The 18,892-nt window shown below is 47.8% G+C and overlaps 1 protein-coding gene across 8 annotated transcripts in view; it reads left to right on the plus strand.

Annotated features, from left to right (window-relative positions):
- The window catches only part of smg7 (SMG7 nonsense mediated mRNA decay factor), a 32,775-nt gene extending 13,912 nt beyond the window's left edge, over window positions 1-18,863 (plus strand). Inside the window, exons 14-24 of one of the 8 annotated variants that reach the window (XR_009769669.1) lie at window positions 160-586; window positions 758-902; window positions 971-1,275; window positions 2,128-2,418; window positions 2,860-3,009; window positions 3,109-3,198; window positions 8,649-8,799; window positions 8,877-9,065; window positions 9,800-10,883; window positions 10,984-11,328; window positions 11,709-11,793. Coding sequence is in view for 4 of the 8 variants with exons in the window: in XM_061693879.1 (XP_061549863.1) it covers window positions 160-586; window positions 758-902; window positions 971-1,275; window positions 2,128-2,418; window positions 2,860-3,009; window positions 3,109-3,198; window positions 8,649-8,799; window positions 8,877-9,065; window positions 11,709-11,863; window positions 16,122-16,235 (2,017 nt within the window). In the remaining 4 variants the exon portion in view is untranslated. Of the gene's footprint in view, window positions 1-159; window positions 587-757; window positions 903-970; window positions 1,276-2,127; window positions 2,419-2,859; window positions 3,010-3,108; window positions 3,199-8,648; window positions 8,800-8,876; window positions 9,066-9,799; window positions 11,329-11,708; window positions 11,864-16,121 lie in introns of those variants that run through there. The other 7 variants (XR_009769667.1, XR_009769668.1, XR_009769670.1 and 4 more) reach the window with 7 other exon arrangements.
- Window positions 18,864-18,892: the final 29 nt, after the last annotated feature.

Raw genomic sequence — 18,892 nt, forward strand, 5'->3', positions numbered from 1 at the left:
AAAGTGGGAAATTTGCGACAATATGTTGTTGAGTGAGCAAGATAGTCTGACTTGACTTCTGGTTCGCTTAAGCCAAGTAAGGACCTGAGCCGACTTGACTTGCTTGATTTCCCCCCCGGGAGTAACTTGAGTCTTAAGTGACCCTGCCCCCTCCCGCAGGCTCATCCAATGTCGTGCCGGCGAGGACGGCCTGCTCCTTTTCATCAGCGACATTCCTGAGCAGGCCATCGACGAGCCGGCGGAGAAGGATCCGTGCGTGCTGCAGGAGGCGTCCAACGGCGAGCAGGCGCTCAGCGAGGGCGGCAACGCCGGCCTCAAGTCGGTGCTTTCGGCGGGCAAAGCTCCCAGTTCGTGGTCGAACGGCGCCGAGCGGCCCGTCGTCACCTTCAAGGAAAACATCAAACCGCGCGAGCAGAGCCGGGAGCCCGCCAGCCGCGGGCCTCAGCAGAAGGACGCCGGAAAGGAGCGGCGGGACTTGGCCAAAGGAAACGGGACGGCGGGGAAAAGCGAGCTGAAGAGAGACGGCAAGAGGAAGTGCGAGAACAAGAAAGGTGCTCAGGAGAAAGTTCCCGATGCTGGGAAGCTGGTAAACGCCTTCAAACACACTATACAGACTACACTACTCTTCTTCATCTTGAGCCGCCTCCTCCTTTTTCGTCTCCTTCACCTTCTTCATGTTCTCGTTCTTCTTCTCCCCTGCTTGCTCATCACCTCCTTCCCCTCTCTCTTCTCTTCCTCCTCCCTCTTTTTTGTTCAGGTGAAAGGTCAGACGGAACTGAGGAAGACTCCGGTGTCGGAAGCCAAGAAGACTCCTGCTACTCAAAGTCAAGCAGCCACGTGCTCTTCCCAGTTTATCCCGATCCATCATCCAGGAGCCTTTCCGCCTCTGCCTAGTCGCCCTGGTACGCGCACGCGCACGCACACGCACACGCACACGCGTCTTTGTGAGCGCCGGTGCGGCCTTTTCCAGGCTTCCCTCCGTCCGCCTTCGTCATCCCTCCCCCGGTGGCGTTCCCGGGCCTGCAGGTGAATCCGGGCTTCGCCTTCTCCACGAGCGTGTCGGTGCCGGGCCCCTTCCTTCCGCACGCGCAGGCGGGCTCGCAGGTGGCCGGCGGCGGGAAGCAGTCCCACATCCCGTACAGTCAGCAGAGGCCGTCGGGGCCCGGCTCCTCGGGACCGGGCCAGCAGCAGCCCCCCTCCCAGCTTCAGGTGACGTCGCCCGCCAAGCCCGTCCAGCAGGTCGGGATGGCCAAGAGTCCGCCCCACCTGCAGCAGGTCAGTTGTGTTCCTTTTCCCGCGCAGCGCCAGGCAGAAGCCGCCTGAGCTCCTGCTTGGGGCCTGTGGCCACTAGGGGTGCCCCACGAGCGATCGGAGTATTGAGCAAGAAAAAAGCACAGTATATGAAGGTTTTCCTTTTTTATTTTTTCCTTTAAAAATAAAATTGTTGGCACTAATAGCAAAGCAGTAATTGACACCTTTTTATCTCTTTCCGACCATATGATGCATTCCACAAAGGTTAAGGAAAGGTGGTATAAAGGTTATTTCGAAGATTAGACTTTCCGGAGAGGCCCTATGTCACATGCTCAAAAACGAAGGTGCTGATTGGCCGAAGAGGAGAGCTGTGTATCGCCGATCCATTTCTATTCCTGCAGTCCCCGAATGTCTGTCACAGCTAATTTGAAATTGAATCTGTAGAACTGAATGTGAAATGATCAAAACTAAATGTATACTATTCAGATTCAGTTTGTAAATGCAATGTTCCAAATCAAAATTGTTATTCAAATTACATTTTTTAATGCAATTCAAATTCAAATATAAATGATTAAAATTCAGTTTCTGCTGGCACATATTTCAGCCCATAAATGTGACCCACGACAAAAAAAAAAAAAAGTTTGTCCAAAAATGGGAGGTGAGGGGGTGTCAATTACGATTCAGGCTGATCCCCTGCGACTCGTGGGGTTTCACTGTAACATGAAAAGTGAAATATTTGGATTAAGGTAGTAGATTTTAGTTTTTTCTCCTCCCAAAACTTCTTATTTTTATCCTTGAAAATCAGTATTATTGTTTGAAATAATCCAAGGTTGCTTGGGGCCCTACGGGGGCGTGACGCGTTTGTTTGTTTTTCAGGCCTTCCTGCAGGATCCGCAATTGTGGAGTCCCAGTCAGGCGGTGCTGCAGAAGCTTCCGGCGTCTGTTCACATCCAGTCCCTGAAGCCGCAAGCCTTCTACTTGGCGCCTCCGGACGCCATCAAAGTGTTCGAACAGCAGATGGCGCCGCCGCACGCCTCCACCGTGGACAAAAAGATGAAGTTCCCGCCCTACTGGGACCCCTCCTCCTTCAGGCCCACAGACGACAGGATGAAGAGGCCCCCGCCTCCCGAGCAGGACCCCACCGGGCCCAGGGGACCCACTTTTGACGTGAGTGCTTCTCCACTTCTAAACTCGCACACGTGGCGCCCACCAGACCCTGTCTTACTTGGGCTTTGAAAGTGGGGTTTCGTGCCTGGGTTAGGGTTTCATGCCTGTCTTTGGGTTTCAAAGTGTGGGTTAGGGTTTTAAAGTAGGCTTGCAAATCTGGGTTAAGGTTTCAACAAAGCTTAGGGTTTCATGCCTGTCTTTGGGTTTCAAAGTAAGGTTTCTAGCCTGGTCAGTTTTATCAAGGTTTAAAAGTAGGGTTGCAAGCCTTTGTTACGGTATCAACTGGGGTTTGGATTGGTTGCTAAGTGTTGTGCTCCAGCATGTAAGTGAATCTTGCTGACTGGCTGCTTTCACTTCCTCTGCGTGTCGCTGTCTTCCTCCCCTTTTTCCCACTTTTTCCTGCTTTTTCCCACTTTTTCTCGGCTTTTCTCCGGTGCTCAGGACAGCAAAAGCTCGCCTCTCCTCCCTCCCGACCTCTTCAAATCTCTGGCCCATCTGGAGGAAGAGGACGAGCTGCTCTTTTCTAAGCCTCCCGATTTCTTCCAGGCTCTGTCCGCTCCTCTTAGCTCGCTTCCTGGACCAAATATGTTTGTACGTAGTCCTGTTCCTGTTACTGATCCTACACCTCGCCTCCACACCCGCGCAACACCGTCGTTCTTCATAGTGTGTCTTCTTCCTCCTCTTTCCCAGCTGCCCAATCACAGCAGACAGACGGACTGTGGCCCTGAGGTGCTCGGCCAGTCGTCTTCACTCTTGCCTGTGACTGGCCTGCCCGTGCAGGTTAGCCCCGCCTCCCGGCTCGTGACCACCTGTGGTCGTCCAAAGTGGAAAAACCACCACTAGAAAGAGGCATTCCATATGAGGGGCCGTTAGGGACATTATTCAGGATTAGCTCTCACACTTTCACACACAAACAAACTACTGAAAGGCTCTCATTAACACTACTCAAACACTCTCATACGCATGAGTCTTGCTCTCATGAACACTACTCAAACACTCATAGCCACGAGTCTTGCTCTCATTAACTCACTACTCAAACACTCATACGCATGAGCCTAGCTCTCATTAACACTACTCAAACACTCTCATTAACACTACTCAATAGTCTCATTAACACTACTCAAATGCGTTCACGCGAGCACGTCAATCGCATTCTCGCACACATCACTGCCATTCACGAGTTCATGTCAATCATGCTCACACGTGAATAGTGTAGATCTTTTATTAGGTAGTTCAATTCAAAAAGTGAAATTATAGAGATGAACTGCACACACTCAGAGTGAAGTATTTCATATTTAAAATGTGTATTTTGATGATTATAGCACATAGCAAATTAAAAAAAATTCCCCATATTGAGAAACTAAAATATAACATCAAACGAAATAGTGAATTAATTCAAGAAATAAAGTGATTTTTAATGGAGAAATTAGGCTGGAATTTGCCCTCTGAAAAGTACACTCTATGAGTACTGAAGAAAAACTTTTCAACTATATTCTAATTTATTGAAATCTACCTATATTAAAAAAAGTCATGAAATATTTGACTCTTGACTGTGTGTAGTCTGGAGTGTATATCTATGACATGAGTTTCACTACGACAATTAAATTCCTTCATTCCCTTTGGCCACCTCATTAGGTACACCGGCGCAGGGGAGCTTAAACGCAACTATTTGGCCATCCGGCCTGCAACGAACCGTATACGTTTCAGATTGTAACGCAGCGGTGTGTTGAAACTCTGTCTTGAGTCCAGGAGTAAACACGTCCACTGCGCTTTAGCCCGAAAGGCACATTTATTCGGCAGCATCCGCGCCCTAAGCCAGTGCAAACTATAGGCCGGTCCCAAGCCCGGATAAATGCAGAAGGTTGCGTCAGGAAGGGCATCCGGCTTAAAACTTTGCCAAACAAATATGAGCGTTCATCCAAAGAATTCCTTCGGGTTGACAATGTCCGCCACCGGCGCCGTCAACCGGCAGGGCGACGTTGGAAATTCAGCTACCGTGGGTCGAAGTCGAAGAAGAAGAGGAGGAGGTGGAAAACGGGTTCTTTGGCAGATAGAGAAGAGGAAAGCACAGAGCCTAGAACTGAATGTGGGGACTTTGAATGTTGGGACTATGACAGGAAAATCTCGGGAGTTGGTTGACATGATGATTAGGAGAAAGGTTGATATATTGTGTTTCCAGGAGACCAGGTGGAAAGGAAGTAAGGCTAGAAGTTTAGGGTCAGGGTTTAAATTATTTGACCATGGTGTAGATGGGAAGAGAAATGGAGTCGGGGTTATTTTAAAAGAAAAGTTGGCTAAGAATGTCTTGGAGGTGAAAAGAGTATCAGATCGAGTGATGAGGCTGAAACCTGAAATTGAGGGCGTTATGTATAATGTGAATAGCGGCTTCGCCCCACAGGTCGGATGGGACCTAGAGGTGAAAGAGAAATTCCGGAAGGAGCCAGACAAAGTAGTTCTGAGCATCCCGGACAGAGAGAGAGTCGGGATTGGTGCAGATTGGAATGGACATGTTGGTGAAGGAAACATCGGTGATGAAGAAGTGATGGGTAAGTCCGGCATCCAGGAAAGGAACTTGGAGGGGCAGATGGTGGTAGACCTTGCAACAAGGATGCAAATGGTGGAGTGAACACTTTTTTCCAGAAGAGGCAGGAACATACGGTGACCTACAAGAGCGGAGGTAGAAGCACGCAGGTGGATTACATCTTGTGCAGACGATGTCATCTGAAGGAGGTGACCGACTGTAAGGTGGTGGTAGGGGAGAGTGTGGCTAGACAGCATAGGATGGTGGTGTGGAAGATGACTCTGGTGGTGGGGAGGAAGAATAGGAAGACAAAGGCAGAGCAGACAACCACGTGGTGGAAGCTGAGACAGGACGAGTGTTGTGCGGCTTTTCGGGAAGAGGTGAGACAGGCTCTCGGTGGACGGGAGGAGCTTCCGGAAGACTGGACCGCTGCAGCCGAGGTGATCAGAGAGGCAGGCGGGAGAGTACTTGGTGTATCTTCTGGCAGGAAAGGAGAGAAGGAGACTTGGTGGTGGAACCTCACAGTACAGGAAATCATACGAGGCAAGAGGTTAGCCGAGAAGAAGCGGGACACGGAGAGGACCGAGGAGAGGCGAAAGGAATACATTGAGATGCGACACAGGGCAAAGGTAGCGGTGGCAAAGGCCAAACAAGAGGCATATGAGGACGTGTAGGCCAGGTTGGACACTAAGGAAGGAGACAAGGATCTCTACAGGCTGGCCAGACAGAGGGATAGAGATGGGAAGGATGTGCAGCAGGTTAGGGTGATTAAGGATAGAGGTGGAAATATGTTGACTGGTGCCAGTAGTGTGCTAGATAGATGGAAAGAATACTTTGAGGAGTTGATGAATGGGGAAAATGAGAGAGAAGGGAGAATAGAAGAGGCAAGTGTGGTGGACCAGGAAGTGGCAATGATTAGTAAGGGGGAATGAAAAATGGAAAGGCAGTTGGTCCCGATGACATTCCTGTGGAGGTATGGAAGCATCTCGGAGAGGTGGCTGTGGAGTTTTTGAGCAGCGTGTTCAATAGAATTCTAGCAGGTGAGAAGATGCCTGAGGAATGGAGGAAAAGTGTGCTGGTGCCCATTTTTAAGAACAAGGGTGATGTGCAGAGCTGTGGGATCTATTGAGGAATCAAGTTGATGAGCCACACAATGAAGTTATGGGAAAGATCAGTGAAGGCTAGACTCAGGACAGAAGTGAGTATTTGCGAGCAACAGTATGGTTTCATGCCTAGAAAGAGTGCATGCATTATTTTCCTTGAGGGTGTTGATGGAAAAGTACCGAGAAGGTCAGAAGGAGCTACATGGTGTCTTTGTAGATCTAGAGAAAGCCTATGACAGAGTACCCAGAGAGGAACTGTGGTACTGCATGCGGAGGTCTGGAGTGGCACAGAAATATGTTAGAATAATACAGGACTTGTATGAGGGCAGCAGAACAGCGGTGAGGTGCGCTGTAGGTGTGACAGACGAATTTAAGGTGGAGGTGGGACTGCATCAGGGATCAGCCATGAGCCCCTTCCTGTTTGCAGTGGTGATGGATAGGCTGACAGATGAGGTTAGACTGGAATCCCCGTAGACCGTGATGTTTGCAGATGACATTGTGGTCTGCAGTGAAAGCAGGGAGCAGCTGGAGGAACAGTTAGAAAGATGGAGGCATGCACTGGAAAGCAGAGGAATGAAGATGAGCCGGAAGTAAAACAGAATATATGTGACTGGATGAGAAGGGTGGTGGGGGAAGACTGAGGCCACAGGGAGAAGAGATAGCGAGGGTGCAGGACTTGAAATACTTGGGGTCAACCGTCCAGAGCAATGGGGAGTGTGGTCAGGAAGTGAAGAAACGGGTCCAAACAAATTGGAACGGGTGGAGGAAGGTGTCAGGTGTGTTATGTGATAGAAGAGTCTCTGCTAGGATGAAGGGCAAAGTTTATAAAACAGGGGTGAGGCCGGCCATGATGTACGGATTAGAGACAGTGGCACTGAAGAGACAACAGGAAGCAGAGCTGGAGGTGGCGGAAATGAAGATGTTGAGGTTCGCTCTCGGAGTGACCGGGTTGGATCAAATTAGAAATGAGTTCATCAGAGGGACAGCCAAGGTTTGATGTTTTGGAGAAAAGGTTAGAGCAGATTTCGATGGTTAGGACACGTCCAGAGGAGAAATAGTGAGTATATTGGTAGAAGGGTGATGAGGATGGAGCTGGCAGGCAAGCGAGCTAGAGGAAGACCAAAGAGAAGGTTGATGATGTCGGGAAGACATGAGGGCAGTTGGTGTTCGAGAGGAGGATGCAGGAGATAGGCTTACATGGAAAAGGATGACGTGCTGTGGCGACCCCTAAAGGGACAAGCCGAAAGGAAAAGAAGAATTGAACTACCTAATAAAAGATTTTCCACTATTCACGTGTGAGCATGATTGACATGATCTCGTGAATGCCAGTGATGTGTGCGAGAATGTGATTGACATGCTCGCGTGAACACATTTGAGTAGTGTTAAAGAGAGCAAGACTCGTGCATATGAGTGTTTGAGTAGTGTTAATGAGAGTATTTGAGTAGTGTAAATGAGAGCAAGACTTGTGTGCATGAGTGTTTGAGTCGTCCTTATGAGACCAAGACTCGTGTGAATGAGAGAGTGAGTAGTCCTTATGAGAGCCTTTTAGTAGTTTGTGTTTGTGTGAAAGCATTTGAATAGTAAGTGTGAGCGCTAACCCTGAATAATGTCCCTAATGGCCACTCATAATCCCAAAATGCCATGAGTTGACAATTGAGTCACGTCTTTCGCACGCTTTTTGACCGGTTCTCAAACATTGTATATTAAGTACCACCTCAGAAATATAATTTGCTCTCCAAATATCACCATCATGACCAACATAATACAATAGTGCCATAGGCCCAAGTGTTCAACAAAAACAAGGCGTAAGTTTTATTCCTAAAAAGTACATTTCATTAGCATTTTGACAAGATTTTCCCCAAAAAAAAAAAAAAATGACCGTCTGTCAAAATGCAACACGAGTACAACATGGCAGGAATTTGAAAAATCGGATAATGGGTTTTGTGTCTAAAAAAGGGCCTTTTGGGGATGGTTTTTGTGTAATATCACCTGTAGATAATGTGGTCCAAAAACGCCTTCAAATTGGAGTAAAAAAGTAAAACATTATTTCTCAACATATCTTCGCCGGTTCATTTCGTCAGCTGCTCGGGGAGGCTCTTCTCCTATTGGCTGCACAGGCTTCATTTAAAAATAACAAAATTCCAAGATGTCAATGCGTCAAAATGAGCGTGATGTCACTAACGGCGTCCCTTGCCCTAAAAACTTGATCTGACGAGCGCAAATGCAAGATTATGGGTGAGAAGAGGAGTAGAGGTCATGTACATTATGCACAGTTTATACAATAACATTGTGCTTAGATAGTAAGCGACAAAAAAGTCCTTTAATAATGACTTCAGATGTATAAAAGTAGGCGGCACGGTGGCCGACTGGTTAGAGCGTCAGCGTCACAGTTCTGAGGACCCGGGTTCAATCCCCGGCCCCGCCTGTGTGGAGTTTGCATGTTGCATGAATGTGTAATGTGAATTAGATGATACCGTCACCATATGGGGCAGTGACAATTGCTTTCAACACAATGGCGCAGAAGACTCCCATTGGTTGCAAGAGTCTGAGCTCCTTTGTGATTGGTTGTTTAGAAGGGTAAATGTGTGTATATTTGTGTGTGTCAGGAGTACAACCAGAACAGCATCTTCAGTCAGGCGTACGGGAAAAAGGTGGCGTCCGGCTCGAAGTGCGACGCTCCCATGATGCACCAGGAGACGTCGCTGTACTCTCTGTTCGAGTGGACGCCGTGGTCCCCCTCGCTGCCCGCAAGCTCAGGTGCGTAGCACCCGCCTGCCCGCCAGCTGCATGGCGACGGCGTGCCCACGGGTCACGAACCGCTCTCTGATTGGCAGATCACTCCACCCCAGCCAGCCAATCCCCTCACTCGTCCAACCCCAGCAGCTTGCCGTCCTCCCCGCCCACCCACACCCACAACCACGCCGTCGCCACTGCGCCCTTCTCCAACTTCGGGCCCATCGGCACGCCAGACAGTCGCGAGCGCAGAACGCTCGACCGCTGGAAGTCCGACAAGACAGGTGCAGGTGCGCTCACAAAATATCTGTCAATAGTACAGGAAATCAAAAGTAAACCTCAGTAAACCCCAGCAATGTTTTAAAAGTAGTGCATTTACAGTGGTGTGAAAAAGTGTTTCTGTTCGTGATTTTGTTTTTTTACATTTGTCACAGTTAAATGTTTCCAAGGGAGAAAAAAAATCAAACCTACATGGCTGTGTGAAAAAGTGATTGCGCCCCCCCCCCCCCCGTTAAGACATAACTGTGGTTTATCATACCTGAGTTCAATTTCTCAAGCCACACCCAGGCCTGATACTGCCACTCGGTTCTCGATCAAGAAATCACAATACGCATACATGCAAATCAGTCGCCTTTCGGCGAAATTCGCCGTTTTGAACTCTAAATAGGCCATTTACGTGAATCGTATCGGTCTGATGAGTTTTACCTGAGCTGGTCCACTGTTCCACGGCCAGGACGAAAACCACACTGCTCCTCCTGAAACTTAGATTTGACTTCTTGTGTTTTATGTGTTTTAAAAACAAAAAAAAACGGCATACAACGGGCCGATTTTTGCAAATTTAAAAAAATTAATCGGTCGGGCCCTAGTTTGGAGTTACGCATGTGGTTCAACTCTTATCTCAAGGCATTTTGTAATGTACAGTGGGTACGGAAAGTATTCAGACACCTTAAATTTTTCACTCTTTGTTATATTGCAGCCATTTGCTAAAATATTTTTTTTCTTTTTTTCCTCAATGTACACACAGCACCCCATAACCATCCATCCATTTTCTGAGCCGCTTCTCCTCACTAGGGTCGCGGGCGTGCTGGAGCCCATCCCAGCCATCATCGGGCAGGAGGCGGGGTACACCCTGAACTGGTTGCCAGCCAATCGCAGGGCACATACAAACAAACAACCATTCGCACTCACATTCACACCTACAGGTTGTCAATTAACCTACCATGCATGTTTTTGGAATGTGGGAGGAAACCGGAGTGCCCGGAGAAAACCCACATAGGCATGGGGAGAACATGCAAACTCCACAAAGCCGGGGCCGGGGATTGAACCCCGGTCCTAAGAACTGTGAGGCAGACGCTCTAACCAGTCGCCTACCGTGACGCTACCCCATATTGAGAGAAAAAACAAACAGAATTGTTGAAATGTTTGCAGATTAATTAAAAAAGAAAATATCACACAGTCATAAGTATTCAGACCCTTTGCTGTGACACTCATATTGAACTCGGGTGCTGTCCATTTCTTCTGATCATCCTTGAGATGGTTCTACACCTTCATTGATTATACTGATTAGACTTGATTAGGGAAGCCACACCGCTGTCTATAGAACACCTTACGGCATGTCAGAGCAAATGAGAATCATGAGGTCAAAGGAACTGCCTGAAGAGCTCAGAGACAGAATTGCGGCAAGGCACAGATCTGGCCAGAGTTACAAAAACATTCTGCTGCACTTAAGGTTCCTAAGAGCACAGTGGCTTCTCTAATCCTTAAATGGAAGACGTTTGGGACGACCAGAACCCTTCCTAGAGCTGGCCCGGACAAACTGACCAATCGGGGGAGAAGAGCCTGGGTGAGAGAGTTCAAGAAGAACCCAGAAATCACTGTGGCTGAGCTCCAGAGATGCAGTCGGGAGGTAGTCAACCATCACTGCAGCCCTCCACCCGTCGGGGCTTGATGGCAGAGTGGCCCGACGGAAGGAAGCCTCTCCTCAGTGCGAGACGCGTGAAAGCCCGCATGGAGTTTGCTAAAAAAAAAAAAAAACACCTGAAGGACTCCAAGATGATTCTCTGGTCCGATGACACCAAGATCGAACTCTGTGGCCTTCATTCTAAGCGGTATGTGTGGAGAAAACCAGGCACTGCTCGTCACCCGTCCAATACAGTCCCAACAGTGAAGCACGGTGGTGGCGGCATCATGCTGTGGGGTGTTTTTCAGCCGCAGGGACAGGACGACCGGTTGCAATCGCAGGCAAGATGAATGTGGCCAAGTACAGGGACATCCTGGACCGAAACCTTCTCCAGAGTTGCCTGGACCTCAAACTGGGCTGAAGGTTCACCTTCCGACAAGACAACGACCCTAAGCGCACGGCTAAAATAACGAAGGAGTGGCTTCAGAACAACTCCGTGACTGTTCTAGAATGGCCAGCCAGAGCCCTGACTTAAACCCAATTGAGCATCTCTGGAGAGATCTGAAAATGGCTGCACACCAACGTTCACCATCCAACCTGACAGAAGTGGAGAGGATCTGCGAGGAGGAATGGCAGAGGATCCCGAAATCCAGGTGTGAAAAACTTGTTACATTATTCCCAAAAAGACTCATGGCTGTATTAGCTCAAAAGGGGGCTTCTACTAAATACTGAGCAAAGGTTTTCAGTTATCAGTTTTCCTTTTTAATCAATCTGCAAAAATTCCAACAATTCAAAAAAAAATTTTCTGTCAATATGGGGTGCTGTGTGTACATTGAGAAAAAAATGAACTTTAAAAATGATTTTAGCAAATGGCTGCAATTTCACGAATAGTGAAAACTTTAAGGGGGTCTGAATACTTTCCCTACCCACTGTATGTTAGCTGGCAGTTTTGGGCAGTACAATTCGTTGATGTATGTATCTATGAAGGTCTCGTTGGTGACTACAAGTGACGGTGCCTTTGCGTGTTGGTCAGGTGGTGTGAGCGGCTTCGGGTTGGACTACCTGCCGGCCGCCACCGGCGGTTCGGATGCTGGCTGGCATCAAGCCCCGCCCGGCGGAAGCTCTTGGACCAATCAGGAGTCCCCTATGGAAGAGTCGTCCTCCAGCGTGCTGCTGGACAGCTTCAAGGTAAGCTTGGTCTCGCCGTAGTCCATTCAAGCAGACACGACTGGACAGTCTGCGAGCGACTGACCCTCGCGCACCTGCCGACGATCCCCAAATTTCTACAAATAAAAACTGCAACCCCTTGTTTTCTAATTAGAAAAAGCAATACTTGGAAGCACCATTTATACTATTTGATCGAACCACGTCCATGATAGTTTCACAAACTGTCCCGCTCAACCTCTCGCCTATTGTGTCTCCCAAACTTTGGTTGAGCCAAAAATGTCACTGCACGCCGCGCCATCACATCAAAATCAGAATCATCTTTATTTGCCAAGTATGTAAAAACACACAAGAAATTTGTCTCCGGTAGTTGGAGCCGCTCTAGTATGACAAAAGACAGCCATTTGTCAAAAAATACTTTGGAGACATAAAAACATAAAAACAAAGTACGGAGAGTCACTGAGCAATGAGAGGTTACCAGTAATCTGGTAATGCCGATACTGGGTTTTTTTTTTTGGACAATTCTGCAAATAATGCAGAGTCCTCGAGCAATTTAGAGCAGTTTGAAATGACTAATAGAGCAATAATCTGGTAGAGTGCCCATTGTGCAAATGGCGCATAAACTTCAAGAAATGTAAGCAGTTTAAAGTGAGTAGTACTGCGATAATCTGGAACAGTGTCAATTGTGCAAATGTTGCAGATACTTCTCAAGCACATGAGGGGCCAGTATTGGTGCAAAACAGTTGCAAATAGTGCAGAGTGACGAGACTACTACAGTGAGTACACGAATAATGTATAATTCACCCGACCGAAATGTGACAACAATGTCGAGACAAAATTGGCAGCATGTTACAATGGAATTGTGAACTGTTTAAGAAGTTAATGGCAAAAGGGAAGAAGCTGTTGGAATGTCGGCTGGTTTTAGTTTGCATTGTTCCATAGCGCCTACCTGAGGGAAGGAGCTGGAAAAGGCGGTGACCAGTATGTGGAGGGTCCAAGATGATTTTGCTTGCTCTTGTCTTAGTTCTGGCAGCGTGCAAGTCGTCAAGTGTGGTAACGGGGGATTTTTCCAGAAGTCCAGTTTGTCCGTTGCAGTCGAAGTTTGTCCTTTTTTTGTGGCAGCACCAAATCAGACTATGATGGATGAACACAGGATGTCCTTTTCAAATCTGCAGTGGAAGGTGTTCAAGTCGTCAGCTAGTCCTTTGTTGTTCTCCGCTTGGGGGGGATGGTCGCTTGTAGTCGGTTCGCGATTTTAATCCTTGCCAGACTGACTTAAGAGTTGTTAGCGGTAAAATGTTTTTCCAGCTTTTCTGCATAATTTCTCTTTGCGATGTCAATTTCTTTAGCGCAATTATACAGGGCTCTGTTGTCATTGTTGTGGTGAGCCGACAGAGTTGGACGGCTGTGTCATTAGCCGCTCGCGCGCTCATGAAATGCCGGCGGACCGGTTCACTCCTGCCGCTCTCCCTGTAAACCGCTTAGGGTCACACAACAGAGACACTTAAGGGCAAGTTAACTGTTTATTCCTGAGCTAATGAGCTAGCTCGCGAGGTAATGAGCTAGCTCCACCGCAGTGATGTCGTTGAAAACATTAGTGCCTCTCCGAGTTTTGTGTGTTAGTCCCCAATTAACACAAACACGGGAATGTTAACTATTTATTAAGCATAACTTCAGTGGCACGCGTTATTCAGCCAATAGTTGACGACAGCGAACGCCGACGTGTATTTGATTGAAAGATGAAGGGCCAGCGGACCAACCACACAGTACCCGGGTTCACATGGAGACTTTTTTGTCATTCCGATTGAAGATCTCTGGGAAGCTGTTTCCACGTGACGTGATCGAGTCCGATCGGGTGTACACGACGTGCGCTACATTTTTATCGGAACAGCCGTGCGACATGCCCACGTCGTGGTGAACGTCACGTCGTTTATCAAGATGGAGGTGCGTCGTCGATTAAGCACAGTAGATGAGTGGTTTTTATGTTTATATTTAAAAAAATAAAAAAAAAAACTTGATTAAAAACAACAAGTAGTTAAAGACAAGTTCTCCGGCACATAAACGCTCCGTCCGGAGCCGGCATATTGACGGTGTGCGTAGACAATTACTTCAAGACGAAGCATGCGCAGATAGATTGCGCTTCCCGGCTCTATTCCGAAGGACAGTTCACACGGCGAAAATTTACTACTGATCGGTGAACGGTGGCGCAATGAGAACAGTTTGTATGTGTGTGCCTCGCGTTTGAAGGGACCAGAAGTAATGGGATGATTGGCTGCTCAGCACATGGCCAGGTGTGTGTTTTTCCCTCACAAAGGCATTTACAAGGACCAGATCAGAGGTCAAAAGTGCATTTCAAGTGTGCTATTTGCATTTGGAATCTGTTGCTGTCAACTTTCAATATGAGATCCAAAGAGCTGTCACTATCAGTAATGCCTAGCTCAGACTGCAGGATTTTAGCCCCGATTAGCTATCGCAGCCGATTTCCTAGATCGGGCCCGAGATATTTTGTCGGGAACGACTAAATTTCTTGTAGTGTGACATAATCCACGACCAACGATTTGGCTCTACGGTAGCTCTACAACGGCAAAAAGAGAAGTCTAGCATGTTTGATTTTTGGGGGGGGGGGGGGACATCTTCCATGTAGTGACATAGAAACGACAACTCTCCGACAGCGCACCTTGACGTCGACCAATAGGATTGCGTATTGCGACCGGCGTATCGCCTCCTGTGCTTGCCGTTGTCAACATATTTGCTTGCTGTTGTTAACATTTATTCATGCGCACAAACCATTGTTTAACGAAGCTTCAGAGCATGATTCGACAGAACGCCGGCATGTTTATGTACAACCGTGAGTGCTAGCACTAGCTTGCTAGGCTACATAACATTTTGTTGCCTGCTTGTGAGCCGTATCGTATCGAAAGTACGTGAACATACCTCAAGCTATCCTTGAATGAACGTCCTCTCCCGAGCACCGGTGATGACCATCACGCGTTTTTCCTCATTTTGTTCTTTTTTCCCCCGACACTGTACATTGGCGCCGCACGTTGTTGTTGTCATCGCCATGGTAACGAGTGTATCCGGTCGTGTTGACCGGTGACATGTTTTCTGGTTCCGCCTCGCCGACGGTGTTTGATTTGACAAGATAATGCCCCGTGATCGCAAAAGATGGGATGCGGTGGTATCGGAATGCATGTCGTGTAGTGTTGACTGATTGACCGAGACGCGACAAGATTTCATGGCAGTAGCGTGACATAGTGCAATCGGGAAAGACCAGGTTTGTCTTGTAGTCTGATCCAGCCATAAAGCAAGCCATCATGAGGCTGACAAATCAAATCAACCATTCGATTCTGATTCGCTTGTCAATTATTATTATTTTTTTGTTGTTGTATTATATTGTTACCGTCAATACGAATAGCGAATGGGGATTTAGGTGGCGAGTCCGGGCCCTATGCGCAACCAACTTCTGCATTGGTCAAAACAGGTCTAATCAGTGAATGGTGAAGGGACCGTGGCAAAGCACCTGTAGGAACTTTAAACATCTATAATGTCTTTTTTTTTTCTCCACAAAATGTCACCACAGAGCCACCAAAGATGACAATATTCCATGTTTAGGCTTTGTTCGGGTTTACCTGTCCTTTGTATGAATACATGCTATACATTTATTTAACTTTTGTCCGAAGACACCATCCATAAAGAAAACTAAATTTCAGCAAGTTCGTCTTCAAATCGCCAAGATCATCAACGCGTAGTCATGCTCGTTAGCGTAGCATACGCAGGAAGTACGTAAGCTGGTTTTCCGGGTTTGGTCACATGATCTTCTGCATATGGCAGATTTTGTCCATGTTCCAATATTTATGGACCTGACTAATCTCCCGGACCCTTTGGTTTCGTCTGCTACTCGGGGAAGCCCTTCTCCGATTGGTTGACAGGTTTCAGTGAAAAATATCCACCAGTGAGCTTTTCGAAATTCCCCGGGAAAAATAATGCGGTCACGTGCCCTAAAAACACCACTTGAGTAGCACAAACGGAGCATTATTGGTGGGAAGAGTAGTAATAGTCGTAGTAATGATGGGAGAATAGGTCGCCTGATGTTGGGGTTTTTTACATGAATTTTTTTCTAGTGGTGGAATTTAGGTGTGTTTGAAGTGCTCATTCCATCTTTTTTTCTGGAAAATTCCACGGAAACTGCGGCCACTTGTCATGTTGCCGTTGTGTGATGCAAGTGTGCTAGTTGGCTGGCTAGCCCTCTGCTAATCTCTGCTTGTGTGGGTTTTTTTTTCAGTCGATCTGGTCCAGCTCCATGATGCAGCCCGGCCCGTCGGCACTGGAGCAGCTTCTGCTGCAGCAGAAGCAGAAACAACAGCGAGGACACGGAGCCATGAACCCGCCGCACTGACCCGCACCACATCACCATGACAACACTTTGATAAGCACCAGCAACCATTGACACATGGTGGACGCTGGGGTGGGGGTGTGACACCCCCAAAACACCAGGATGAAACTCCACCCGCGGCCGCCTCCACTGAAGAGGAGCCAGCCGGACGCCGACGATGGGCATCGCGCGCATGTCATTGCAAACAAAACACACTGAATTGAATATACACACACACACACACACACAGAACAAAAGCACAGACACAAACATAGACACGCACACACGTGTAGTGGACAGGCAGGACACGTTTGTCCACGCCGGATGTCCTTGAAGTCCACATGAGGCTTTTTGCGTCTTTGGCGAGTAGGGGAGCGAGGACCTTGCAGTGGTCGGGTGACCTGGAGATTGAACTCCACACTGAACTTTTTGTTTCCTTGCTGAGGAAGAGGAGGAGGTGTAAAACATAAATGCGCGAAAGGTGAAAGCCGGCGTGCTGGATGTAGAAAATGGCGTAGGTAGTGCATTGTCGTTAGCAGTCTTTTAGTGTGGCAGCTGCTGTAATAACCTGGCTCGCTAGCTAGCTTAGCCCACATGAACTTTTATTCCTCTTCACGCCATTTCTCAAGCAGACAAGAAGTTGTCTGGACTCAAACTTTTTAATGACTCGTCACTTTTTAAGCTAAAGCGAGTGACGGAAGCTTGGCCGAGGACGATGGAGGGACATTTTTTTTAAATGTAAGCAACCAATCGGAAGGCGACAGCATGTGACGGCTGACACCAAGCCCCGCCCCCTCTTAGTGCATGTTGTCCATGAAGCGGAAACCCTGATGACGTCCGCTTCCGGCACGTATGAACTTTTAAATCCGAATAATCACACGAGGAAGACCAAGTGGTTGTGAAAAGGAGCTGCTTCTGCTCACTTGTCCTTTTTTTTTTTTTTTTTTTTTGTCTTTACTGCCAATAAATAGGAAATCTCTCGTGCTACATGCTGAGCTATGTGTAATTTCTCAACGATCAGCAGTTGTGTGTAGAAAATGTCACATATATACAGTAAATGAACAAGTCATTTAAATAAACACATTGCTCCATCTTGTGATCGCCCCCCAAAATCCTAATCGTGTAAAGCCTAATTATTTTGCCATCAAAAGCCTTGTTTTTGTGGTTTTATGGTTTGAGGTGTCGCTAAAGCAAAAAATATTTGCGTCAAAGATGGTGGTCTGCTTTTGGCAAATGCTGGTTTTCTCCGGCCTTTGCTTAGAAACCGATATCTTTGGCGAAACCAACCCGTTCTACTGCTAATTACCAAAGAAGGGAAAACGCTAGAAACAAACTTTGTCCTGATAAAAGAAGTTTTGGTACATTCGGCGCTTACATTGTGACAGAACACAATATTCCCTGGGTGTGGAAAAATATCAGCGTTGTGTAAAACGGCCGCTACCAATGTTCTGGAAACGTCTGTTTGAAGGCGCCGTCTTTGCGGCCGTCCCCGATCCACGGCCCCCTCCAGTGACACGCCGCGGCCGTTCGGGTCCTGATGGCTTCGGCGGACCGCGACGACGTACCTGCCGGAAGACGAGCCCAGATTAGCACGAGTAAAGAAGCGTTAGCTGTCTTCACCTGCGTTCAGAATGTGTGGCGGTGGGGGGGTTGTCTTTGGCCCTATCAGCAGCCACGGCAACCAAAAAGTGACTGGACGAATGCTTCATGATTGCAGCTAGCAGCGTTGGCGTCGAACAAATGAGTGCTTCGTGAAGTTGGTTTTCACCAGTGGCCCAGAGGAGTTCAGGGACATATCCGCTCTTAAAACGAGCCAATTAACCCATCCGGACAGACGTGTTATTAACACACCAGAGATCTGCTGTAAATTAGAGGGGGGGAATGCATTACACGTCTCCTTTAACAACTTCAGTTGTCATCATTCATCATCACTCACGTCTTCATCACAATGTTGGGAATGAACTTTATACTCCGTTTCTACTTTGGAATTCTGTGGGAGTATTGTTTTGTTTTGTGAAGTCTGTGAGTCTCGCGTGACTTTTGAAGCGAGTTATCATTTCCGGTCAGGAGTCGCGTTTCAAGCACAGATATGTTTATGTAGATGAGAAGCACTCCGTGCCGACGGCGACGCAAAGCTAAGGTCAGTTGTCAGCGCGTTACGTGTTTATAGACTGCAAGAAAACCGGAAGAACAAAAGTACCTACACACTGTGCTGCGTACGGTTTCGTAAAAATGCCGTACAATTACAAAAAGGGAACTGGTAGTAACCTTTCACATGTAAAAATATTTTGGGGTGGAGATTTTTTTCAAATGTTTTGCATTGATAGCTTACGCTTTAGTCGTTGATCCCGGACGAGCCCTGAACCTGACCTTCTTTAGGCCAGCCGTGGCCCAATGGTTAAGATCATCGCCTGCCACCGTGGGGGACCTAGGTTCAAGACCCCGACTGGACCATCTGCCAACCTCCCCCGGACTCACGGCTGTGGTGTCCTTGAGCAAGACACTGATACCCCGAAATGCCCCCCGGGCGCTTCAGCTGCCCCCTGCTCCAGTGTGTTCCACTAACGTGTGTGTGTGTGTGTTCACTGTGATGTGTAGAATGCAGAGCATTGTACATGCATGCATGTTCATGACAATAAAAGCTGATTCTTCTCCTGTTCTTGATTAAAACGATGGGCGAC

Source organism: Phycodurus eques, chromosome 13, assembly GCF_024500275.1.
Source record: "Phycodurus eques isolate BA_2022a chromosome 13, UOR_Pequ_1.1, whole genome shotgun sequence".
NCBI lineage: Eukaryota > Metazoa > Chordata > Actinopteri > Syngnathiformes > Syngnathidae > Phycodurus > Phycodurus eques.